The following is a 27706-nucleotide window of genomic DNA, read 5'->3' as shown; positions in this document are numbered from 1 at the left end:
GTCACTAGCACATTGCTGACTGTGGGAGCTTGCTGTGTGCAAATTGGCTGCTGTGTTTCCCACATTACAACAGTTATTACACTCCAAAAGTACTTCATTGGCTGTAAAGCATTTGGGACGGCCAGTGGTCGTGAAAGGCGCTATTTAAATGATAATGTTTCTTTCTTTACACAAGCACTTTAGATATCAGAAGACAAGGCATGCTTTCTCCTCAAAGCACGTCAAACTCTTCCTGTTTATATTGGAAAGCCTGTTCCTTCAAGACACAAAGAAGTTCGACTTTTAACCCTCATCTCCCCAAGAAGTTCTGCATCCAACACATCTCTCCAGGATGTCCAACATCAGCCATTAAAACATAAAACAACACAGTGCATAGTGCTGAAGAAATAATTTTTATTGTTTCATAGTATAGCCAGATGGCCAACATTTGAGTATAATTAGAATTAAATATTAAACAATAATTAGAATGTGGAAAACGTGAAAAAGATCTTGTGTGGCAAAAGAGCTTAACAATTTATCAGTGCATCTATAAAATGGTATGTTGTAAAGCTTGCTGTTATAGTAGCTTAAAGCAGTTGATCAAGTAAGCCTCATAACTGCACGGAATGCAGGCTTAAGGTTGTTGAAGATGTGTTTTATCCTGCATATGAATATGGTGGTATTCCCTTCACCCCAAGTCCAGTAATCTGAAACAGAAAGGAATATGGACTCAATGTTAATTTTTATGTCCAGTTATCTCCTGTCTGCCGCTACAGATTCTGATTTGCGCTGGATATTGTTCCATGGGCATCGCTGCCCTCCATGACCTCTCTGATCATTATTTATGTCTGAGCAGAGATAGTGATAGCGTCGGGACCGAACCAGATCGACACGTGCATTTTACAGCATCGATTATGTAGGGGAGGACGAAAACCCCCCTCATTTTACCCAGAAGGAAAAGGGCTGTGGGATCAGTCTGTGCTGTGAATTGAAACCGATACGGTTTGACCTTGGCAGAGCAGTGATTGGACGGGGGAGGACATCGGAGGGCCAATGGTGAGACAGAGTCAGCCCGAAGCATGGGGCTTTCAAGCCAATGGGAGAGCACTTGCTCGAAAACTGGGACTGACTCACAGCCATTATTGGGCTATTGTCTTCCCCATGTTTACACTATGGAAGGAAATTATGCAGATCTTCAGAAAACTAGGGAACCCAAAACAAACCAAGGGCCTACACAATGGCTACAGGAGGCCAACCCAATCAACCCCTACTCAAACCTTGAGTAGGTTAGAAAACCTGAATTGGAGGAAAATTATGCAGACCTTCAGAAACCAGGGAACCCAAAACAACCCAAGGGCCTACACAATGGCTACAGGAGGCCAACGCAATCATCACCCATTCAAACCTTGAGTAGGTTAACATCAGTGGAAAAAACCCGCAATAATCTAAAACTGCTGCATTTTTCAAAATCACAAAGCCCACCAATGGGAAGAATCGATTTCAGCAGGAGAGGCGGACTGTATAATCTGGCTATAAAAAGGGGTTTCTGACGTAGTGTGTGTGGTTCCGTGCTTTCGTGATCCAACAACCAGCAAGCCTCTCGACGCTGAAGGAAAACCAGTGTCCGAAGACACCGAAGATAGAAGAAACAAACCACCAGACTGCAGAAAGGCACAGGAGTGAGTATAACCTCTGGTCCCCGGAGCTCCCAACTCAGTTAGGCCAGGAAAGGTGGGAGGTTGGACATTGTACTGCTAAACTTGTGTAAAGATTTTCGTTGTGTCCGTTTAGTAGGATTTAGGGGGATTGTTTTGTTGATGTATTGCTGTTTGTTGAGATACACCTTGTCAAATAAATTGGAAGCCTAAAGTTCCTCTTGGAATCACCTTGTCTCAGTTCTATTGTATTACATCTCCTGATCGTGAGTCTTATGTCAGAACAGTGTAAGGGAAGCTAGGAGCGGCTCAAAAACGCTCAACTGTGTGTCACAGGCTAGGGAAGAAGGGGTTAGGAGTGTTTGACACTCACAGGTGCCTCACAGGCTAGGCATAAGCTGTGGGGATGCACGAATCTCAAAACCCCCCTTCATAAGCTGTGGACACAGTCTCTCCAGGGGTGCTCTTGCAGCACTCAGGGTACCTCACAGGCCAGGCATAAGCTGTGAGGGCAGAAGCCCAGAGAGAGACACCCAAGGCACAACAACACTCCCTGGGAACCCCTTACAGAACATGGTGACCGCGGCAAGACATAAGCAAACAGGAGATGTTAATATAACAGATGAGGTGATAAGAGAGGAAACTAAAATGGAGGAGAGAATTTCCTCATACATTTTTGGCAAGGTGAACCTCACCAAACCTTGGGTGCAAGCCCTCACTCGGGCAGAACGGGTCGAAAGGACAAGGCAGCTCGCAGGGGAAACCCTGCAGTCGTTTGCGGACAGGCTGTGGGTGGTATACCACGCAGCCTGTGGGGAGCTCCTCGACCGGGCGAATCTTTCCGCGGTACAGACTGGCCGCTGGCTGAGGATGCTGGTGGCAAACTGCTTGCCCCGGCTCAAGGCCAGGGCAGAACTGTGGTTCGATTTCTGGGACCCCAACCTCACCGAGGAAGCAGTGGTCAGGCAACTGGCACTGGTCCAATGGAATGGAGGAGGGGAGGAGGAGAAAACCTCCAAAGGTCGGGTAAATGAAGTAAAACCCAACTCCATTCCCAAAAGGGAATGGCACAAGGAGAGTGGTCGCTCGATTGATAAGGAGGGAGTGTGCTACGGGTGCGGGAAAGCTGGGCATTTTAAAAGGGATTGCAGGAGCCCAGTAAAGAGATATGGGGGGAGAAGTTCTTTAGGAGCCGCCCAGAGTGGAGGTAGTAGAGGGAGCTCCTCACCATTCCTTGATGAGATAGTAGCTGCAGTGAGGACAGCGCTGGAGGGGATTGGGAAGGTAGCCACGGCAATAGGCAGGGAAGCACCAGCAACCCTGCCAGTACAGAGGCCATGACTAGCCCAGACCCAGCCTGTATACCTGTGCCCACTAGAATACGACCCCTGGGGACGGCCCTGGGTCAAGATGGAGGTTGAGGGTGTATTGGGTACTTACCTTTTGGACACTGGTGCTTCCAGCACGATAGTCCATTCGGAGGACCCCGCAACCTCACCTCTATCAAACGGGGTGTCGTTGGGTTCACAGGAAATGAGAAGGCTGGGTTTTTCTCAGTCCCGCTCGCAGTTCGTTTAGGAGCACAATGGAAGTGCGTCCTGATGAACTGGGAGCAGGTGGGAAAAGGGATCTTGGGGGCTGATTTCATCATCGCTCGCCAGATCCTAGTAGACTTGAGGAATCACTGTCTATGGGGCACAGTGGGCACGGGAGCAGAGGGAAAAGTCATGGTTATTGATAAGAAACAGGGAAAAGGGACTCTGTGTACAATGAAGCTAAAAGTGGGTTACGACCTGGAGGTTCTGGTCGGTAACCCCCGGCCGAGTACCGGGCCTATGTGCAAGCAAATCTTGCAGCATTTGCCACCCATAAACACGATTGTGGGAGAGTCACAGGAGTGGAGGTTAGAATAGATGGGGATTCCATGTCCCACCCGCAAATGCAGTATGGTTTTCCCCGAGAGGCAGAAGCAGATTTGGAGACAGCTTTAAGCTCACTTGTCGAGCAGGGTGTTTTGAGACCCATAGCATCCATGTCAACTCCCCGCTTTGGCCGGTTAGGAAACCGGACAATTCTTGGAGGGCTACGGTGGATTATAGGGTGCTCAATAAAAACATCCCAGCTTGTGCTCCCACAGTAGCGGCGGTTGCGGATCTGATAGGGGAAATCCCTGCATCCGCAACCACGTTCACAGTGTTGGACATATCCAACGGGTTCTGGTCTATCCCTGTACGGAGGGAAGACCAGTACAAGTTTGCCTTCATCTTCCGGGAACAGCAGTATACATGGAGCTGCCTCCCACAGGGCTTTCATAATAGTCCCAGCATCTTTCACCAATGCATGGCGAACTGCTTAAAAGGCTTCAGCCAACCACACCAGCTGGTCCAGTATATGGACGACCTGTTGTTGTTCACAGACAGCAGTGAGGAACACGGTCCACTGCTGGCCGAACTGCTGGTCTTACTGAAGGAAGGGGGTTTTAAAGTTAACCCCAAGAAAGCCCAGATAGGTCTAATGGAGGTAAAATTCCTGGGCCTGACGATAAGGGCAGGAGAAAGGGCCATTGATGAGGCTAGAAGAAAGGCAGTGCAGGAACTCCCTGTCCCTAGGGATGTGTCGGGGGTAAGTTCTTTCCTGGGAATCACTGGCTACTGTCGGGACTTCATCGAGGACTATGCAGCCACAGCCGCCCCTCTGCTCAGACTCCTACATAAGGGGGTCGAGCGGGAATGGGATGAGGGCTGTGAGGCAGCATTTGTCCGTCTTAAGAGAGACCTGCAGATAGCACCAGCCCTAGGGGCAATTGATGGGGGGGAGGAATTCTTCCTGGAGGTGGCAGCTAGTGGCGACAGCTTAAGTGCAGTGTTGCTCCAGGGGCGAAACGGTCAGCTGAGACCAGTGGTGTACTCCTCCAGGGTCCTCACGGAGGTAGAAAAGGAATACTACAATTGTGAGAGGCACTTACTGGCCACCCACTGGGCAGTAAAGAGAGCTTAGATCTTTACCGGAATATCCCCCATTACACTCCTCACCCACCATACCCCGACGCAGATGCTGTAGGACGGGAGGATTAAGGACGGGACAGTGAGCAGTGCTAGAATCACTCGCTGGACCCTCCTCCTCTCCCAAATGACTTTAAAGGTCAAGGGCCTCTGTGAGCCCAGGCTCGCAGAAAATTTAATCTATCCAGGGCAGCCGCATAGATGCTCTGTGGAGGGGGTATGGGACATCAACTTTGGATTTCGGACAGGGATACACCCCACAGGCCGCGAGATCTACGTTGATGGCTCCAGTTCAGTGTCCGCGGGTACAAGACTCATGGGCTGCGGAGTTTGGGATCCCAAGGCAGGGATTGCCTTGGCTCTTAAACTCCCATGCACCCTGAGCGCCCAGCAGGCGGAACTCTCGGCGGTGATGTATGTGGTCACACACCCCGAGGAATTCCCTACCTCATACACGATTTGCTCGGACAGCATGTTCACTTGCAATTCGTGAACAGAGTATCTGGCGATTTGGTCACGCCGGGGGTACACCTCTGTGGATGGAAAGCCCCTTGTGACCAAACCCCTGCTAGAAAAGATCGTGGCTGCAGTGGGAGAAACCGGGGATGTATATATCCAGAAGGTAAAGGCCCACTCCAAAACTGAGCCACGGGGGGAAGGTAACCAGCAGGCAGACCTGCTGGCAAGGGAAGGTGCTCGTACAGGTCGCCCATGGGACCCATACGAGGCAGGCAGGATAGCAGCAGCAAGAAGCAAGCCAGGGACACAAGGGAGCGTAGGGGCGGCTGCGGCCCCGGACCTTAAAGTAGTCCAGATGCAGGATCCGATCCTGAAGGCTGCCTTGGCTGCTATCAAAAAGGGGGAAAAGGCGGAGGGCCCATACAGTGCTGCAGATATTGCTGTGCGGGAAGGCATGTTGTTTAAAGGGGACAAATGGGTAGTGCCGCCACAACACTGGAGGGAATTCCTTCAGCTGGCCCATGCGGGTCCAGGTGCGGGACAGCCTGGGCCGGAATCTACCTGGCAACGGGTAGAAAAGGCAGGGTGGTGGCCAGGCCTCCGGAAAGACGTCCGCAACTTCTGTGCGGGCTGTCTGGTTTGCACTGCAAACAACCCTCAGTCCTCAGGCCCCGTAGAACACCTGAACCGGACCCTAAAGGAAAGGCTGCGGAAGGAGACGGGAGACTCACCGAACAAGTGGGTGGAAGTCTTACCGTTGGTCCTCATGGGAATCCGGGCCAGTCAGTCAAAGAGCACAGGGTACTCACCCCATGAGCTGATGACAGGCCGGATCATGAGAACCCCAGTGCATGTGTTGGCGCTGGTTCTCACCGAAGGGCAGCTTCGAGAGGTGAACCGGGACCACTTCGTCAGGAATCTGTTTGAACAGCTTCAACAGATTCACTGGCAGGCGGCCAACAACATGGATAAACAGCACCGTGCCAATCAGGGACGGGTGGCGGTGTATATATTTTCCCTTCCTGTTTTGTTACTTTGTGTTCTGTGCATATGTGTTTAGGTAAGGCAGTGACGGTTGGGTACAGCATGTTATGTTCAGAACATGTTAAGTGGGCCGAGCCTGGAGAGGTCTCTCAAGGCAAGGCCATGTTCTTCTTGCCTTTCAGATGTCAACACCTCCCTACTGGACGTTAGTGATGCTGGTATCGCTAAGGATCTGCACCGGGCACCGAGGGGACACCGAGGACTCCCTGGTTTTCGGATGCTCCGGGGACAAAGCGCCGACAGTGACCACAGGAGAAAGGACTCCGGCGGCAGATGGCCGGGTCACCTACTCCCACGAGGGGAGATGGCCTGGGTGGTTGGGATCGAACTCCACCAAGTACTCCAACCATAAGGACTTTATCCACGGAGAGGTCTCCATCCCCTGCCCGGAGATCACTGTGGCCACTTCCAGAGTGAGAGTGTCAGAAGGCAGGAAGGTATGCCTAACTTGCCAAGGGGACATACCTCTGGGACGGTGGTGGTGGCTCAGAAAGCTCAAGAGGGACGTGGGAGACCGACATTCGGACTGGAAACGTCTGGATAATGATACCTACCGAACCATCATGGGGTCATCTGGCGGGGTAATGGTGTGCTGGGAGAAATGGTGGGCGTACGACCAAGGAATTTATTTGTGTATGTGGGGATCCAATCGCGTGTGTTCAGAGGGGATCTCCATTGCTTTCTATAGGTGGTGGCAGGATGTCGGGGATGGGGTGGTATGGGCGATTCCAAGAGGTCCCACCTTATGTCACAATGTGGGAGCACACTGTGACAGGTACAGACCTCTCGGGTTGTCGGAGCAGGGGAGCACAGGTAATCCTGTGCCCCCAGCACTTGAACGCTTTTGCAAGGCCACAATGCGGGTTCAGCACTGCTGGGGCAGAGCCTATCAATTGCACAATGGAGTTAATGGCCCCTAACCACATGCCTCCACAGGTAGCATATGTAGGCGATGGGACATATTGTGTCACCACAAGTGCCCAATGGTATGAACACGGACCGGGAAGGTGGTGTCCAATACCGTACAGCAGCTTTTGCTTTAAACCCAGGGCAGAGGTTCAAGTGGCACACACCAGAATCACACCCATCCCTGAACCTTCCACGATTCACCTCACGGTACAAAACAACCTCAGCCACCTACAACAATATGCCGCCCAGTTTGGCTATCCCACTGCCCCACTACCTGAGAAACTTACAGCCCTCCTCCAGGCAGTGGATTTGTCGCAAAAACATTTTTACACCATGGAGCAGAAAACTGAAATTCTAGCAGGGGAGATTGCCCAGATTAAACCCCCAGCATGGTGGGATTTGGGGATACGGGCAGACATACCTGCATGGATCCGGGTGGGATCGCATGCCTTAGTAATCGGCCAACTCCTGATTGTAGCATATCTGCTAGTTACAAGCCGTAAGCTCAGGAGAAAAAGAAAAAGAAAAAGAAAGCAGTTCCTCAGGCTACTACACAGACAGGAGAGCCGTTGCTAAACACTCAAGGCGTGTAAACAAAGCTTGACCGCGACACTTAGGCGGTTTTGTTATTCCCAGGGATGACTGCGTTTTCATACATGGCCCCTGGGGAGTCAGCACATTTGTCAACATCAACATGTATCCATGAGATAACAGTAGTACTGTTATGTAGGCTGTTAATAAATTAGATCTACGCTCCTCTAATTCTGCCCTCTTGAGCATCCCTGATTATAAGCACTCAACCATTGGTGGCCATGCTTTCAACTGCCTAGGCCCTAAGGTCTGGAATTCCCTCCCTAAACCTCTCCGGCTCTGCTTCTCTCTTTCCTCCTTAAAATCTACCTCTTTGTCCAAGCTTTTGGTCATCTGCTGTAATTTCTTCTTATGTGGCTCAGTGTCAAATTTTTGTCTGCTAACACTTTTGTGAATCGCCTTGGGACGTTTTAATGCGTTAAAGGCGCTATATAAATACAAGTTGTTGTGTTGTACATGCACAATTTGGTAAAGTATCCTTTGCCAAAAAATATTAGAATCATAGGATTTTACAGCACCGAATACTTATCAAATTTGTATCCACATCCTTTTTAAAAGCTATTGTGGAGTTGTGTCCGAAGGAGTTCTAGAGCTAGCCGGGAAATTCTACCCAGTCGGCCCTCCATATGGTCTGGGCGGAACTCTCGCCAGCTGAGAGGGGAGTGGCATGGCAGATCAGAAAGTTTGCAATTGTGATTCACAGCTCCAGCACTATCGCGATATTATCGGCAATTATCGCATTCTATCGACCGACCTTAAAAATGCCGCCTGCTTGCGGCTGTCTCTGTTTCCATTCTTCGTCCATCCCGTCCACAGCTGATGTTACATAAAGTTCGGAGTAATCCTTTCCTCCGAAGCAGCAAGATGTGGTCATGTCAACGGGCAGCTTCACTGTCTGGATCCTCTTACCTGAAGGAAAGATTCTTATCTGTGATTTCTGGGCTTTAGACTTCACTGTCGTTGTGAGCAAAACGACTCCCAAAGCAAGCGCTCTATTCGGAACTCCGACACGGCAAGCGAGCCCCAGGTGGGCAGAGGAAACATTTCAAGGATGCCCTCAAAGCCTCCTTGATAAAGTGCGACATCCCCAGATATACCTTGGAGTCCCTGACCAAAGACCTCCCTAAGTGGAAGATGTGCATCCAGGAGGGCGCTGAGCTCTCGAGTCTCGTCGTCGAGAGCGTGCAGAAATCAAGCGCAGGCAGCGGAAGGAGTGTGCGGCAAACTAGTCCCACCCTCCCTTTCCTTCAATGACTGTCTGTCCCACCTGTGACAGAGACTATAATTCCCGTATTGGACTGTTCAGTCACCTGAGAACTCACTTTTAGAGTGGAAGCAAGTCTTCCCTCAATTTCGAGGGACTGTCGATGATGATGACGATGAGCAAAATGAGGATTTGGATGGATTCAGACTGGATTCAGAGTCTCCTAGCATTGGATTTACTGAGTGTGGATCTAAGGGTGAAGGGGGAGGGGAGTTGCACTGGGTTCTCCCATGCTCCACCATAACATAGGTGTAATCCCGAAGAAATATCATGAAATGCCATTTTTAGATATTTATGTTATTTCAGTGTTACGGGGGAGATCGGAAGAGTAACCACGGAAATTCCAGGTGCAAAATTCTAAAATGGAGCGCAAACAAGGAATGAACTTTCTTTGACTGCAATCATCTGCCATAATAAGTTACTAGAGAACTCCGTTGTCTAGCTCCTTAAGGTAGACCTCATGTGATTCCACTGCAACCCGACATCTTCAGCAATGGCTTCTCTTCCCACCTACCACTTTCATCTCTTGAATCCTATGAGTAGCTTCCCTTGACCCTCTCCTCATCCTCATCTACATGCTGCCCCTCGGTGACATCTTCCTCAGCACAGAATCAGCTTTCATTTATATGCTGCTGATGTCCAGCTCGACCTCTTCACCACGTCTCTTGACTCCATAGCAGCCAGACTGTTCACCATGAAGTCATTGATGAGTCACAGCTTCCACCAACTGAGTATTAGTGAGTGATTGTATTCACCCGCTCCTGCCACAACCTCCTTTGCCACTGATTCCATCCCCTACCTCAACCTCTCACTCTGGTTAAGTCAGACTGAGCAAAATCTTTGGGCTGGATTTTTGGTTGGAGGCTTCTTCGGGCGCTAATGTCGGTGGGTCGGTAAATTTTGCGGCGAGAAATGGTTTGCGACGGCAGCCAGAAAATTCGGTTGCTGCGCCCTGATTCTGGAGCGGAGCGCTAAGGGAGGCGTTCCACACGTCTCTTAGGACGCTAGGCCGGGTGAGCAACTGAAAATCTGTTGCTGAAGAGCCAGCTTCGGACCGTCCGAAGAGAGGCCTCCCTGCGAGAAAAAAAAAATCGGGACAAAAAACACATAAAACATTCCCGACGAACTACTCCCCCCAAATAAAGGTGGATGGCAAAAAAAAACACAAAGCAATATCAATTTCACTTATCTTTTGCAATCATTTCTTCCCTTAGCGCCCCAGGACAGCTCGGACCGCCTGCTTTCTCTGGCGGTGTCACTAGGGAGCGCTACGAGTGCCGCTCCAAATAAATATCGCATCGCTGTCAAAACTGGGTTGTTGCAGAGCGGCGTGACACTCCTGGGCGGTACTGCTCAGTGCAGCCGCAAAACCCCCACCAAATTTGCCGGTGGGGTGCTGGAAGCTGGCCGTCCAGGTGCTCAGCATTTTGTGACCCATTACCGCCCCCTCTGGGGCGCAAACAGAGGCGCAATCAAAATGAAAATCCAGCCCAAAGTGTCTGTTCAACACAGAGCTGAGCTTCGAACCCTACCTCTTAACCATTACCAAGACCACTTAATTCACCTCTGCAACAATGCTCCATGTCAGTCCTTCCACCGAAACACTTACCCTTTCATCACTTCCACATTTGATTATTCCAAAGCCCTCCTTGTTGGTCCCCCATCCTTTAACATCCAGAAATTACAACTTATCCAAAACTAAGACACCCATCTCCTGTTCTAGAATATAAGAACATAAGAACATAAGAAATAGGAACAGGAGTAGGCCATACGGCCCCTCGAGCCTGCACCGCCATTCAATAAGATCATGGCTGATCCGATCATGGACTCAGATCCACTTTCCTGCCCGCTCCCCATAACCCCTTATCCCCTTGTTGTTTATGAAACTGTCTATTTCTTTCTTACGTTTATTCAATGTCCCAGCTTCCACAGCTCTCTGAGGCAGCGAATTCCACAGATTTACAACCCTCAGAGAAGAAATTTCTCCTCATCTCTGTTTTAAATGGGCGACCCCTTATTCTAAGATCATGCCCTCTAGTTCTAGGCTCCCCCTTCAGTGGAAACATCCTCTCTGCATCCACCCTGTCAAGCCCCCTCATAATCTTATACGTTTCGATAAGGTCACCTCTCATTCTTCTGAATTCCAATGAGTAGAGGCCCAACCTACTCAACCTTTCCTCCCCTCATCCTCAGAATCAACCGAGTGAACCTTCTCTGAACTACCTCCAAAGCAAGTATATCCTTTCGTAAATATGGAAACCAAAACTGCACGCAGTATTCTAGGTGTGGCCTCACCAATACCTTGTACAGCTGTAGCAAGATTTCACTGCTTTTATACTCCATCCCTTTGCAATAAGGGCCAAGATACCATTGGCCTTTCTGATCACTTGCTGTACCTGCATACTATCCTTTTGTGTTTCATGCACAAGTACCCCCAGATCCCGCTGTATTGTGGCACTTTGCAATCTTTCTCCATTTAAATAATAACTTGCTCTTTGATTTTTTTTCTGCCAAAGTACATAACCTCTAGTCCCAATCTCCCCATTTTTGCTGGCCTACATTGGCTCTCGGTCCCCAATACATTAAATTTAAAATACTCATCCTTATCTTCATATCTTTTCCATGGTTTTTCCTCATCTTCTCTCTGCAACGTCCTCCAGTCTTGTAACCCTCACATATCCTTCAGCCCTCTGACTTTTGTAGCCTTCGTCTACCATGGTGGTGGAGTTTTAAGCCTCTCAGACCTTCTCTCTGTATCTCCCTCCCTAAACCTTTCATTTTCTCTCTCCGCCTTTGAAAACCTTTCTTCAACCCATCTTTTTTTAAATTATCCTTCCTAATCTTCTATGGCAAAGCATCCATTCCCCATAGCGACTTCCATTTGTGAAATGTCTTCAGACATTTTTTTCATTAATGGCACTTATATAAATCCAATTTTCATGACTGACTTATATAATGAACGACATGTTTTACCAATTATCTTTCCTTCCTGCATTTGAGGACGCTGTGGTACTCGGTATTGCAATCATGCAGGAATTGGCAAAACATACCCAATGCAGACAGTCAAAACCGGGGTTAAAATGGCGATCCTATAGATTATGATCTTAAAATAGGACATGGTCTATAGATATATTCTGGCCTGGACTGTATGCATGAAGTAATTCTGATGAACTACAAAAGGCATTGTTGTTGTAATTGTAGATTTGCCTTGTCTGGTAGTACGGAGGGATGTATGAAGCTACCATGGTGTGGTAGAACTTGGGTTAGAATCCACGATAGCCCACACGGTGAGTTAATGATCTCAGCCAAGTTAACCGGAGAATTTTCCTAGTGGGGATGATGGGAAGAGATATTGGACATTGACATGTGGTTCAAAAGTGGCTTGTGAGTGGCTCACCCTCAGCACTAATAACATTCTGCATCAGACCAACAGATGCATTGCTGGCTAGAGAATGTTATGCAGAAGATTAAAGGAAAAAGATAACAATAGACTGGTGTAAAAAATATAATAATGAATTCTGATACTGGTATTGAAGTGTCAAAATGGGAAATTATAGTTTTTTCAAGCACAAAATTGGACATCGCCGTTTACATATTTAATTGATTTACCTGTTTCTGGGTCAATACGCAGGACTCGTCCACCCTTGTAACAGGCAACCCAAAGTTTTCCCTCTGCATCGATGCACTGTCCATCTGGAATAGCCTCCGCTTGTTCAAGCTTGTACATAAGTCTTCGATTTGCTATACAGTAATGTAAAAAAATAAAGTCTTATTCATTACGAACGCACATCCCTTCCTTTATTTTGAAATCGAGGTGTTGCTTAACGGGAAGCCAATGTAGGTCAGCGAGCACAGAGGTGATGGATGAACAGGACTTGGTGCGAGTTAGGACACGGGCAGCCGAGTTTTGGATCACCTCTAGTTTACATAGAGTAGAGTGTGGAAGGCCAGCCAAGAGTGCGTTAGAATAGTCAAGTCTACAGGTAACAAAGACATGGATGAGGGTTTCAGCAGTGGATTAGCTGAAGCAAGAGCGGAGACAGGTGATGAGCGGAGGTGGAAATGGGCGGTCTTAGTTATGCTGCGGATATGTGGTCGAAAGCTCATTTCAGGTTCAAATATGACACCAAGGTTCCGAACAGTCTGGTTCAGCCTCAGACAGAAGTTGGGGAGAGGGATGGTGTCAGTGCCTAAGGAACGTAGTTTGTGGTGGGGACTGAAAACAATGGCTTCGGTCTTCCCAATATTCAATTGGAGAAATTACAAGTTGCCTCCTCCATGGGGGTAGAAATGCCCGTGTATTATTTTGACCATTTACCATCAAATTCCTGTGCGTGCTACGGGTTAATAATGTTATGAAAATAATGGACACTAGAGCTTGATGTAAATGCGTTAACTGGTGCACTAATTATACAATGTACCTATTTGTACTGCACCTTTTTGACTGACAGGTGACAAGCCCCACCCCCCTCAAACTCCGCCCCCCCCCCCCCCCCCACTCCCGGCCTGAATCATTCCATGCGCGTGGTGCCGAGAAGCAGGACCTGAGGCTCTGACTCTTCCCATCGACCCCCCCCCCCCGCCCGCCAGCCGGCCTGGGCCCGCCCGATAGCGAGAGAGAGGCTGGGGGAGGCAGGGAGGAGGAAAAAGAGGCTGGGGGGAGGGGAGAGAGGCTGGGGGTAGAGAGAGAGGCTGTCAGATCGAGAGAGAGGTTGTGGGGAGAGAGAGGCTGTGGGGGAGAGAGACGAGGGAAAAGAGAGGCAGGGGGATGGACAGAGAGGCTTGGGGGGGAGAGAGAGAGAGGCTGGGTGGGGAGAGAGAGACTGGGGGGAGAGAGAGACTGGGGGGAGAGAGAGAGACACTGGTGGGGGGATGGGGGGGTGAGACACAGGTATAAGGGACATCGTTGGAGTGGATGATATCCAGAAGTCATGACACTGTCACTATTCACTTCATAACCAATAAACCTGTTAACAATCCATACACAATGCCCCATCTATGGTGGGTTGGAGGGAGGATGCACTTGAGCTGAGATAAGGCACTTCGGCTGGGGGAGGAATGTACTTGGACTGGGGTAAGGCACTTTGGCTGGGGGAGGGATGTAGTTAGTCTGGGGTAAGGCACTTCGGCTGGGGGAGGGATGTAGTTAGTCTGGGGTAAGGCACTTCGGCTGGGGGAGGGATGTACTTGGACTGGGATAAGACACTTCGGCTGGGGGAGGGATGTACTTGGACTGGGGTAAGGCACTTTGGCTGGGGGAGGGATGTACTTGGACTGGGATAAGGCACTTCGGCTGGGGGAGGGATGTACTTGGACTGGGGTAAGGCACTTTGGCTGGGGGAGGGATGTACTTGGACTGGGGTAAGGCACTTCGGCTGGGGGAGGGATGTATTTGGACTGGGGTAAGGCACTTTGGCTGGGGGAGGGATGTACTTGGACTGGGATAAGGCACTTCGGCTGGGGGAGGGATGTACTTGGACTGGGGTAAGGCACTTTGGCTGGCCCTTGCTGTCTTCTGGGGAGCTCTGCCCTCTGTTGCTTCAGAAACTGAACGTGGATCGAGTTACAATTTGCAAAGTCAGTGAGATCTTGGGATGGACAGTTCCAGTTACACATTCCTGTGAAACCTCAGGTTGTGGCTTATCTTCCAAGGGAACCAATCAGAAACAAAGCGTGGAGCATGTTGGCCATTTTGCAGTACAAATAAGCACGTCGCTAATTATACCGCGTAGAAGAATTTCAACCGCCGTTGTCACATCAGCAAACACAGCGGCGCAATCTGTTTTAGTGATGTTGGTTGAGGGATGAAAGTTGGCCTAAACTCTGGCAGAATTGCCTATTCTTCTGAGATTAGTGCCATGGAGCCATTATCATCTACCTGAACCACTGGAACAAACAAGACAGGATTTTGGTTCAACACCTAATCAAAGGATAGCACCGCTGGAAGTATAGCACTCCCTCAGTACTGCACTGGAATCCCAGCCGAGATCATATACTAAAGTCCCGGGCCCACAACCTGATACGAGTGCTACTAATGGAGCCAAGCTGACATAACATGGCAGGGCTGAAGTGGGGGCAAGTAAGCAAAGAAAACTTGAACAAAAATTTGTCTAAAAAGCATTTACATGTATGTGTCAGCTGTGGTTCAGTGAGTAGTGCACTTACCTCTGAGTCAGAAGGTGGTGGGCTCAAGTCCCACTCCAGGAACTCGAGCACTTAAAACTAGGCTGACTCTCCAGTGCAGTACTGAACAAATGCTGTACTGTCAGAGGTACCAGATGAGATGTTAAACCGAGGCCCCAACTGCTCTCTCAGGTGGATGTAAAATATCCCATTGCACTATTTCAAAGATAAGTAGCGGAGTTATCTCTGGTGTCCTGGCCAATATTTATCCCTCAATCAACATAACAAAACAGATTATCTGATCATTATCACATTGCTGTTTTTGGGAGCTTGCTGTGCGCAAATTGGCTGCCGTGTTTCCCACATTACAACAGTGACTACACTTCAAAAGTACTTAATTGGCTGTAAAGCACTTTGCGATGTCCGGTGGTCGTGAAAGGCGCTATATAAATACAAGTCTTTAGTTAAAACCCTATTGCCATTAACAAAAGATGAACATTAGTCATGGACCAAATCAATGAATATAAGCAATATTAGGGAGCAGCACAGGGTGCTGGAGTCTCAATGTGCTGCCTGAGATCGGTAGGACTCAGGTTCCTACACACTAACCTTGCATTGTTGACTTCCCTATCTCAGCTGTGTCACTATAGCGAGACACCAAGAGGCAATCGGGCATTTCTCCCTGGGCATGGAGGGGCAAATCAGAGGAAGAGTCAACCCAGTGCCTTTGCCACACACACCCTGTCAGCACAGAGAGAGGCTCAGGAATAGCTTTGCCCATTTGTCCTTGCAGCCAACTATAATTTATTGCACAGCAACAGAGAGGCCAAGAATATACCTTTCTAGAAAAAAATGTACACATCACAAAATGGCTCATTCCAACATGTGACCAAGTACGTTTTAAAATATACTTACAGATCTTTCCTGAGTGTAGGTCATAGTCAAACGCATCCACAGCAAAAGATAAGCTGTCTATATAATAAAAGGTCTTGTGATCCAGTGACCAGTCCAGACCATTAGAAATGTTCACTTGGTCAAAGTGCTTGACCACAGAGTGATCAGACTGCAGAGCATAGAGAGATCCCTGCTGCCTTTCGACTTCAGCTGGACGAGTCTCAATTGCCATGGTCCCTGTAGCAGAAGTCAGTGTTAGCCCTGTAAATACTAACCATTGAAGTTTTCCTAATACATTAATAGCACATGCAAAGAGTATGCAGTAATTTCTGATATTGAGAATATAGGGATGATTCCACAATTCCATGCTTCCAATAGAGGAGTCACATTCATAGGGAGTGTGAGGTAGAGATAATATAAGTTGGGATCACAGAATAACTCCATTATATTCTATAATATGTCATAATCACAGAAACTGGCCATTCGGCCCAATCAGTCCATGTCGGTGTTTATGCTCCACTCGAGCCTCCTCCCATCTTTCCTCACCTAACTCTATCAGCTTAACTCTATATTTCCTTCTCCCTCATGTGCTTGTCTAGCCTCCCCTTAAATGCATCTATACTATTCGCTTCAACCACTCCCTGTGGTAGTGAGTTCCACATTCTCGCCACTCTCTGGGTAAAGAAGTTTCTTCTGAATTCCCGATTGGATTTCTTGCTGACTATCTTATACTGATGGCCTCTAGGTTTGCTCTTCCCCTCAAGTGGAAACACTTGCTGTATCTACTCTATCAAAACCTTTCATAATTTTAAAGACCTCTATTAGGTCATACTAGGTCACTTTCAAGAGAAAAGAAACCCAGCCTGTTCATCCTTTCCAAATAGGTATACCCTTGCATTTCTTGATATATCAAAAAGGGTCATATCACCACCAGCAAAAAAATGGATTCAAGACTTAAGAACATATAAAAATTAAATTAAATCATATTTTGTATTCATTCACGGGATGTGGGTTTTGTCAACAAGGCCAAAGTTTATTACCCATCCCTAATTGCCCTTGAGAAGGTGGCAGTGAATCACCTTCTTGAACATAACCGTGTGGCTTGGTAGGCCATTTCAGAGTGCAGTAAAGAGTCAACCACATTGCTGTGGGTCTGGGGTCACCTACCTACAACCTCTTGCAAATCCACTGGGAGGGTAGGCAAATCAACGTCAGTGTTCTCAATCAGGCCAACATCCCCACCATCGAAGCACTGACCACACACGACCAGCTCCGTTGGGCGGGCCACAATGTCCGCATCCCAACACGAGACTCCCAAAGCAAGCGCTCTATTCAGAACTCCTACATGGCAAGCGAGCCCCAGGTGGGCAGAGGAAACATTTTAAGGACACCCTCAAAGCCTCCTTGATAAAGTGCAACATCCCCACTGACACCTGGGAGTCCCTGGCCAAAGATCGCCCTAAGTGGAGGAAGAGCATCTGGGAGGGTGCTGAGCACCTCGAGTCTCGTCGCCGAGAGCATGCAGAAAACAAGCGCAGGCAGCAGAAGGAGTGTGCGGAAAACCAGACTACCCACCCCACCCTTTCCCACCTGTGACAGAGACTGTAATTCCCATATTGGACTGTACAGTCACCTGAGAACTCACTTTTAGAGTTGAAGCAAGTCTTCTTCGATTTCAAGGGACTGCCTCTGATGATGATGGGCCAGACTGGGTAACGACAGCAGATTTTCTTCGCTAAAGGACATTAGTGAACCAGATGGGTTTTTACAACAGTCCAGTAGCTTCCTGGTCACCATTACTGACATTCACTTTTTATTCCAGATTTATCTAAATTTAAATTCCCCAGCTGCCGTGGTGGGATTTGAACTCATGTCTCTGGATCATTAATCCAGACCTATGGATTACTAGTCCAGCAACATTACCACTATGCTATCGTACCCCTTGTGTGTATGATACCTTTTTTTAAGTTAAAATATCAGAACATAATTTCAAGTCTGTCACATAATCTAGTTATTAGTCGAGATATTCATAGTCAATGGGTAGAAAATCTAGCAAGCTTTGTAATTTACTTGATCTTCAGAGTTGTGCTTTAGGATATCACTTGTACCCTTTCATTACTGCCTTTTAAATTGGACTGTTCAGTCACCTAAGAACTCACTTTTAGAGTGGAAGCAAGTCTTCCTCGAATTCGAGGAATGTCTATGATGATTAAATTCTATGGATAAATCTTCGAAACCTCTTGATTCGTTTACTGCCCAAACCGGCAACCTCCACCATCTAGAAGGACATGGGCAGCAGGTGCATGAGAACACCACCACCTTCAAGTCACACACCTTACTAAGAAATAGGAGCAGGAGCAGGCCATAGGGCCCCATAAGCCTGCATCACCATTCAATAAGATCATGACAGATCTTCTACCTCAACTCCACTTTCCCGCACTATTCCCACATCCCTTGATTCCCTTAATGTCCAAAAATTTATCGATCTCTGTGGTGAATACACTCAACGACTGAGCTTCCACAGCCCTCTGGGATAGGGAATTCCAAAGATTCACCACCCTCTGAGTGAAGAAATGTCTCCACATCTCAGTCCTAAATTGGTGATCCATTCCGCCGTCATCCAACTGCCTTTTTAAGTCTAAAGTACCTTACCTAAGGTAGATTAAAGTAGACCTGATCAACACAAGGGTAAAATGGTGAAAGCCAATTTCAGCAAAGCTGTATGTGGACAGAGATGTAAAATGCAAAATTGGTTGTGACTAACCTGCAAAGAAACGTCCAGCAGGGTCCACTTTGCCATCATTAAATCTGTTGTTTGCTTTATCTTGGTCGACCAGGGCTATGTCAGTAACGGTTTCCTTTTCAAAGTCGAGAAAGGCAAACCTTTTTCCAACTGCCAGAACATATCCCCCTGATCTCCGAGGGACCACTGATCCAACAGGAGCATCTGAGGGAAGATAGACGTGTACAATTCAATAACGTGGCTCATCCTGCAAATACTGATGCTGTTATAGATGCAGCAACATCACTCAAGGTGCAGACGATTAAGAAGCAGCCCTGATCACAATAGACAATGGCTCGCATGCAGACTGTTCGTCTGGTGCACAGATTGAACAAAGGAACAGCCATCTCGAAACCAGACAATGCTGTTGAAAGCGAGACATGCCTACAGGCTACAGCCAATTCAAAACTGCCAACAGAGACTACCAGTCGTGCTCTAACAGGTTTTGGTGCCGTCGCCATAGGGGGCCACCAGGTGAAGCAATTCAGAGATTGCGATTATAAAAACAGAAAATGCTGGAAATACTCAGCAGGTCAGGTAGCATCTGAGAGAAACAGAGTTAACGTTTCAGGTCGATGACCTTTCATGAGAACTGGAAAAAGTTAGAGATGTAACAGGTTTTAAGCAAGTCAGAGCAGGTCTCCAATCGGCTTAGAAACATAGAAACATAGAAAATAGGTGCAGGAGTAAGGCATTCGGCCCTTCTAGCCTGCACCGCCATTCAATGAGTTCATGGCTGAACACGCAACTTCAGTACCCCATTCCTGCTTTCTCGCCATACCCCTTGATCCCCCAAGTAGTAAGGACTACATCTAACTCCTTTTTGAATATATTTAGTGAATTGGCCTCAACAACTTTCTGTGGTAGAGAATTCCACAGGTTCGCCACTCTCTGGGTGAAGAAGTTTCTCCTCATCTCGGTCCTAAATAGCTTACCCCTTATCCTTAGACTGTGACCCTTGGTTCTGGACTTCCCCAACATTGGGAACATTCTTCCTGCATCTAACCTGTCTAAACCCATCAGAATTTTAAACGTTTCTATGAGATCCCCTCTCATTCTTCTGAACTCCAGTGAATACAAGCCCAGTTGATCCAGTCTTTCTTGATATGTCAGTCTCGCCATCCCGGGAATCAGTCTGGTGAACCTTCGCTGCACTCCCTCAATAGCAAGAATGTCCTTCCTCAAGTTAGGAGACACAATACTCCAAGGCCTCACCAAGGCCCTGTACAACTTATAGTAACACTTCCCTGCCCCTGTACTCAAATCCCCTCGCTATGAAGGCCAACATGCCATTTGCTTTCTTAACCGTCTGCTGTACCTGCATGCCAACCTTCAATGACTGATGTACCATGACACCCAGGTTTCGTTGCACCTCCCCTCTTCCTAATCTGTCACCATTCAGATAATAGTCTGTCTCTCTGTTTTTACCACCAAAGTGGATAACCTCACATTTATCCACATTATACTTCATCTGCCATGCATTTGCCCACTCTCCTAATCTATCCAAGTCACTCTGCTGCCTCATAGCATCCTCCTTGCAGCTCACACTGTCACCCAACTTAGTGTCATCCGAAATTTGGAGATACTACATTTAATCCCCTCGTCTAAATCATTAATGTACAAAGTGAACAGCTGGGGCCCCAGCACAGAACCTTGCGGTACCCCACTAGTCACTGCCTGCCATTCTGAAAAGTACCCATTTACTCCTACTCTTTGCTTCCTGTCTGCCAACCAGTCTCAATCCACGTCAGCACACTACCCCCAATCCCTTGTGCTTTAACTTTGCACATTAATCTCTTGTGTGGGACCTTGTCGAAAGCCTTCTGAAAGTTCAAATATACCACATCAACTGGTTCGCCCTTGTCCACTCTACTGGAAACATCCTCAAAAAATTCCAGATTTGTCAAGCATGATTTCCCTTTCACAAATCCATGCTGACTTGGACCTATCATGTCACCTCTTTCCAAATGCGCTGCTATGACATCCTTAATAATTGATGCCACCATTTTACCCACTACCGATGTCAAGCTGACCGGTCTATAATTCCCTGTTTTCTCTCTCCCTCTTTTTTTAAAAAGTGGTGTTACATTGGGTACCCTCCAATCCATAGGAACTGATCCAGAGTCAATGGAATGTTGGAAAATGACTGTCAATGCATCTGCTATTTCCAAGGCCACCTCCTTAAGTACTCTGGGATGCAGACCATTAGGCCCTGGGGATTTATCGGCCTTCAATCCCATCAATTTCCCCAACACAATTTCCCGACTAATATGGATTTCCCTCAGTTCCTCCTTCTTACAAGACCCTCTGACCCTTTTGATATCCGGTAGGTTGTTTGTGTCCTCCTCAGTGAATACCGAACCAAAGTACTTGTTCAATTGGTCTGCATTTCTTTGTTCCCCGTTATGACTTCCCCTGATTCTGACTGCAGGGGACCTACATTTGTCTTTACTAACCTCTTTCTCTTTACATATCTATAGAAGCTTTTGTAGTCCGTCTTAATGTTCCCTGCTGCTTCCTCTCGTACTCTATTTTCCCTGCCCTAATCAAACTGTTTGTTCTCCTCTGCTGAGTTCTAAATTTCTCCCAGTCCCCGGGTTCGCTGCTATTTCTGGACAATTTGTATGCCACTTCCTTGGCTTTAATACTATCTCTGATTTCCCTTGATAGCCACGGTTGAGCCACCTTCCCTTTTTTATTTTTACGCCAGACAGGGATGTACATTTGTTGTAGTTCATCCATGCGTTCTCTAAATGACTGCCATTGCCCATCCACTGTCAACCCCTTAAGTATCATTTGCCAATCTATCCTAGCCAAGTCACGCCTCATACCTTCAAAGTTACCCTTCTTTAAGTTCTGGACCATGGTCTCTGAATTAACTGTTTCATTCTCCATCCTAATGTAGAATTTCACCATATTATGGTCACTCTTCCCCAAAGGGCCTCGCACAACGAGATTGCTAATTAATCCTCTCTCATTACACAACACCCAGTCTAAGGTGGCCTCCCCCCTAGTTGGTTCCTCGACATATTGGTCTGGAAAACCATCCCTTATGCACTCCAGGAAATCCTCCTCCACCGTATTGCTTCCAGTTTGGTTAGCCCAATCGGTATGCGTATTAAAGTTACCCATGATAACTGCTGCACCTTCATTGCATGCACCCCTAATTTCCTGTTTGATGCCCTCCTCAACATCACCACTATTGTTTGGAGGTCTGTACACAACTCCCACTAACGTCTTCTGCCCTTTGGTGTTCTGCAGCTCTACCCATATAGATTCCACATCATCCAAGCTAATGTCCTTCCTAACTATGCATTAATCTCCTCTTTAACCAGCAATGCTACCCAACCTCCTTTTCCTTTTATTCTATCCTTTCTGAATGTTGAATACCCTTGGATGTTGAGTTCCCAGCCCTGATCATCCTGGAGCCACGTCTCTGTAATCCCAATCACATCATATTTGTTAACATCTATTTGCACAGTTAATTCATCCACCTTATTACGGATACTCCTTGCACTAAGACACAAAGCCTTCAGGCTTGTCTTTTTAACACACTTTGTTCCTTTAGAATTTTGCTGTAATGTGGCCCTTTTTCTTTTTTGCCTTGGGATTCTCTGCCCTCCACTTTTACTATTCTCTTTTCTATCTTTTACCTCTGTCTCCCTTTTATTTCCCTCTGCACACCAGCCACCACACGGGCTTGACAGAGCTAGGCCTTGGTCGAATGGCAAGGATTACCCTGTACTATGTGGGAAGTCAGGGACGCTGACGACTACATATGCGGGAAGTGCATCCGCCTGCAGCTCCTGACGGACCGCATTGCGGCACTGGAGTTGCAGGTGGATTCATTCTGGAGAATCCATGATGCTGAGAATGACGTGAATAGCACGTTTAGCGAGTTGCTCACACCGCAGGTAAAGGGTACTCAGCCAGATTGCAAATGCGTGACCAGCAGGAAGAGCAGTGTAAGGAAGATAGGGCAGGGGTCCCCTGCGGTCAACCCCTGCAACACAGATACACTGCTTTGGGTACTGTTGAGGGGATGACTCATCAGGGGAGGGCAGCAGCAGCCAAGTTCATGGCACAGTGGGGGGCTCTGCTGCACAGGAGGGCAGGAAAAAGAGTGGGAGAGCTATAGTGATAGGGGATTCGATTGTAAGGGGAATAGATAGGCATTTCTGCGGCCTGCATAGGTTCCCATCCCCCTGCCATATTAGTTCAACTCCTCCCCAACAGCACGAGCAAACACTCCCCCTAGGACATTGGTTCCGGTCCTGCCCAGGTGTAGACCGTCCGGTTTGTTCTGGTCCCAACTCCCCCAGAACCGGTTCCAATGACCCAGGAATTTAAATCGTTCCCTTCTGCACCACTCCTCAAGCCACATATTCATCTGAGCTATCCTGCGATTCCTACTCTGACTAGCATGTGGCACTGGTAGCAATCCTGAGATTACTACTTTTGAGGTCTTACTTTTTACTTTTGCTCCTAGCTCCCTAAATTCGTCTCGTAGGACCTCATCCTGTTTTTTACCTATATCGTTGGTACCTATGTGTACAACGACAATTGGCTTTTCACCCTCCCTTTTCAGAATGTCTTGCACCCACTCCGAGACATCCTTGACCCTTGCACCAGGGAGGCAACATACCATCCTGGAGTCTCGGTTGCGGCCGCAGAAATGCCTATCTATTCCCCTTACAATCGAATCCACTATCACTATAGCTCTCCCACTCTTTTTCCTGCCCTCCTGTGCAGCAGAGCCCCACACGGTGCCATGAACTTGGCTGCTGCTGCCCTCCCCTGATGAGTCATCCCCTCAACAGTACCCAAAGCGGTGTATCTGTGTTGCAGGGGGATGACCGCAGGGGACCCCTGCCCTACCTTCCTTACACTGCTCCTCCTGCTGGTCACGCATTTGCAATCTGGCTGAGTACCCTTTACCTGCGGTGTGAGCAACTCGCTAAACATGCTATTCACGTCATTCTCAGCATCGTGGATTCTTCAGAATGAATCCACCTGCAACTCCAGTGCCGCAATGCAGTCCGTCAGGAGCTGCAGGCGGATGCACTTCCCACATATGTAGTCGTCAGCGTCCCTGACTTCCCACATAGTACAGGGTAATCCTTGCCACTCGAACAAGGCCTAGCTCTGTCAAGCCCGTGTGGTGGCTGGTGTGCAACGGTCACCACACGTTAACAAAAATCCACGCACAAGCATCTTCCATCCTTCAAGATTCAGTTCGGGATCTGGACTATTAGGTCCTTCATTGAAACACCTGTGAACTTTTTGACGTGGAAGCAAGTCATCCTCGATTCGAGGGATTGCCTATGATGATAAGCAAGTGTACAGAGGCAGGGAAAGTGGGGAAGGGAAGGAAGGCAGGAGTGATTAAATAACAAAAGGAATGATGAGGCAAGCATCGATTAAGAGGCCACAGAAATAGTGGAGTCTGTCAACAAAAAAAGGTGATTGAAAAGAATGATTAGGCTGTAGAAATGTGAAACAGAGGCAGGACCTACCACAAGAGCAAAATACTGCGGACGCTGGAATCTGAAATAAAAACAGAAAATGCTGGAAATCTCAGCAGGTCAGGCAGCATCTGTGGAGAGAAACAGAGTTAACGTTTTGGGTCTGTGAGCCTTTTTTCAGAACTGGAAAAGTTCGAGATGTAACAGATTCTTAAGGAAGTGCAGGGGCAGGGAAAAGGAGAGGGGAGGAAAGAACAAAAGGGAAGGTCTGTGATAGGGTGGAAGGCAGGAGAGATTAGAGAGACAAAAGGGTAGATGGGCAAAAATGAGATGGTAATGGCACAAGTTAGGCAACAAAAGATGAGTCAAGAGGGGGTGTGAATGGCGGAATTATCACCTGCTGCCCCAGGAAAGAGAATAAAAAGATGGCGTTTGTAAAAAGAAAAGAGGAATGGGGAAAAAAATATGGGAAGTAGTTCTGGTTTGAAATTGTTGGACTCGATGTTGAGTGCCTAAACGAAAGATGGGTTTGACATGTCAGTTTGATGAGTCACATGGAATTGGTGCACCAGGCCTCAATCGCCTGACCTGTCAACCATTTAAGGTAAGCTCATGATCGAAGCCTACTCTACCAATCATTGAGGCAGAACGAATGGTACTCATGCCCCAACCAGGAAGAATGTATAAGGAGAGGGCGTCAGGGACAAAAGAGCACTGCAGTCGGAGGTTAGAGCGGCAGGAGAATGGAAGAAGATGCAACAGCCTTGAGTACGACGGACTGATCGCCCGGTGGAACTCAAAGACCACTCTCTGCTTCGGAAATGTGTGAAATCGGTTAAAGTTTTTTTTAAAACAGAAAATGCGGGAAACACTCAGTACGTCAGGCAGCATCTGTGGAAAGAGAAACAGATTTAATGTTTCAGCTCGATGACCTTCCATCGGAACAATTCTCTTTCTCTCTCCACATATGCTGTGCATTTACAGCATTTTCTGTTTGTATTTCAGATTTCCAGCATCGGCAGTATTTTGCTTTCGTATTTAAAGAAAGATGTTTAGCCTTAAGCTGATTTGTTTGTGTAGTACTTGTCCGAAGTTACCCGACCAGAGATTATCAACCCTTTATAAGGGCTGGTATTTGGATTGTGAAGACAAGCCCTACAGTTGGTAACGGTTTCCTTCTCCCCATCTAGCAAGGTAAACCTTTTTCCAACTGCCAGAACATATCCCCTGATCGCCGAGGGACCACAGAGCCAACAGGAGCATCTGCGGGACGATAGACGTGTACAATTCTATAACGTGACTCATCCTGCCCTCTTCCCCACCTCATGTTCTTCCCTTTCCATGGGTATTGGCAGCCCTCCAGAACCTCGAATTATGTCAGCAGTGGCTCAGTGGGTAGCACTCTCGCCTCTGAGTCAGAAGGTTGTGGGTTCAACATAGAAACATAAAAACATAGAAAATTGGTGCAGGAGCAGGCCATTCGGCCCTTCGAGCCTGGACCACCATTCAATATAATCGTGGCTGATCATGCAACTTCAGTACCCCACTCCTGCCTTCTCTCCATACCCACTGATCTCTTTAGCTGTAAGGCCCACATCTAACTCCCCTTTGAATATATCCAACGAACTGGACTCAACAACTTTCTGTGGTAGAGAATTCCACAGGTTCACAATTCTCTGGGTGAAAAAGTTTCTCCTCATCTCAGTCCTATATGGCTTACCCCTTATCCTTAGACTGTGACCCCTAGTTCTGGACTTCCCCAACATCGGGAACATTCTTCCTGCATCTAACCTGTCCAATCCCATCAGAATTTTATATGTTTCTATGAGATCCCCTCTCATTCTTCTAAATTCCAGTGAATATAAGCCTAGTCGATCCAGTCTTTCTTCATTTGTCAGTCCTGCCATCCCGGGAATCAGTCTGGTGAACCTTCACTATCAAGAACGTCCTTCCTCAGATTAGGAGACCAAAACTGCACACAATACTCAAGGTGTGGTCTCACCAAGTCCCTGTACAACTGCAGCAAGACCTCCCTGCTCCTATGAAGGCCAACATAACTGCCTGCCGTACTTGCATGCCTACTTTCAATGACTGATGTACCATGACACCCAGGTCTTGTTGCACTTCCCCTTTACTCATCTGTCACCATTCAGATAATAATCTGCCTTCCTGTTTTTGCCACCAAAGTATCATCTGCAAATTTGGAGATATTACATTCAATGCCTTCGTCTAAATCATTTATATATATCGTAAATAGCTGGGTTCAAGCCCATTTACCCACACTCTGCATGTTTAATAATTATGTTACCTACTTCTCCATGCATGATTTACTGCTGTTTTGTGAATATGAAATTTCAACCAATCAGGTGCCAGTGTGACACAAAATGAGGATATAAAAAGTTTGATGGGAAAAATGCATTTTAGATGCAATACTTTTATCGTCTAGCAGCTATAGAGAGGAGAGAATTCAATGGAGAGAATGTCCCAGGCAGTTTGGTTAGTCCTCCTATTCTTCATTTTAGAGGGAAAAAAATCTAAATTTCTATCACGGGCAATAACTGGGCTCCTATATCTCACCGTGTCCTGGCCAATATTTATCCCTCAATCAACATAACGAAAACAGCTTATCTGGTCATTATCACATTGCTGTTTGTGGGAACTTGCTGTGCGCAAATTGGCTGCCGCGTTTCTTACATTACAACAGTGACTACACTTAAAAAGTACTTCATTGGCTGTAAAGTGCTTTGGGACATCCGGTGGTCGTGAAAGGCGCTATATAAATGTAAGTCTTTCTTTCTTTCTGAAGGTGACGGTTTATGCACATTTTAACAAAAGGAAATAACAATTGCCATATATAAGGCTAGGAATGGAACTGTCCCATGTTAAGACAACCTTTGCTTACCAACGTGTACGGTTTTTACTTGTTTAGTGGCTGCATTCCAGCAGCACACCTTCTGTCCTGTGATATCCACATACACAAGGCAACCGTGCTTTTCTTCCCAAACTGGGCTCTCTCCAATTCTGCTCTTGTCCTTCACGACACACTCGATCTTAATGGAAGCCATTGCCTGTGAAAAATATTGAAAAGTCACTTAATAATCAGGCTCCTTTTCAGCCAGCACAGACACAATGGGCTGAATCATCTTCTTTGCACCAATCATCTTCTGTGATACTAGAAATGCAAGATTATACCTATCAAGAAAGGATGAACAGGCTGGGTCACTTTTCTCTTGAAAAGAGAAGGCTGAGGGGTGACCTAATAGAGGTCTTTAAAATTATGAAAGGTTTTGAAAGAATGGGTACAGAGAGAATGCTTCCATTTGTGGGGACGAGCACAACTAGAGGCCATCAATATAAGATAGTCGCCAAGAAATCCAATCGGGAATTCAGAAGAAACTTCTTTACCCAGAGAGCGATGAGAATGTGGAACTCGCTACCACAGGGAATGGTTGAAGCGAGTAGTATAGATGCATTAAATGGGAGGCTAGACAAGCATATGAAGGAGAAGGGAATTGAGAATTATGCTGATAGATTTAGAT

The 27706-nt window shown here is 47.4% G+C and overlaps 1 protein-coding gene across 1 annotated transcript; it reads right to left on the bottom strand.

Moving 5' to 3' along the window:
* Positions 1–373: 373 nt before the first annotated feature.
* On the bottom strand, positions 374–27232 carry LOC139274895 (regucalcin-like). Its single transcript, XM_070891619.1, has 6 exons — positions 27070–27232; positions 18685–18867; positions 15942–16157; positions 12513–12644; positions 8394–8548; positions 374–686 (listed from the first exon to the last, which is right to left on the bottom strand). Exons 1-6 carry the CDS (start codon positions 27230–27232, stop codon positions 636–638), a joined length of 900 nt encoding a protein of 299 aa, XP_070747720.1. The 3' UTR covers positions 374–635.
* Between the last annotated feature and the right edge of the window lie 474 nt (positions 27233–27706).

This window comes from Pristiophorus japonicus, chromosome 10, assembly GCF_044704955.1.
Source record: "Pristiophorus japonicus isolate sPriJap1 chromosome 10, sPriJap1.hap1, whole genome shotgun sequence".
Classification (NCBI taxonomy): Eukaryota; Metazoa; Chordata; class Chondrichthyes; family Pristiophoridae; genus Pristiophorus; species Pristiophorus japonicus.
The sequence above is the reverse complement of the archived record's forward strand: the minus strand, read 5'-3'. Positions and strand labels throughout refer to the sequence as shown.

Coding starts and splice junctions, on each gene's coding strand:
- LOC139274895 (XM_070891619.1), bottom strand. CDS start 27,232: ATGGCTTCCATTAAGATCGAGTGTGTCGTGAAGGACAAGAGCAGAATT. Junction 16,158..18,684: donor TGCTGGACGTTTCTTTGCAG/GTTAGTCACAAC, acceptor CTTCTGCTACAG/GGACCATGGCAATTGAGACT. Junction 687..8,393: donor AAGCAGGCGGCATTTTTAAG/GTCGGTCGATAG, acceptor TTTCTGTTTCAG/ATTACTGGACTTGGGGTGAA.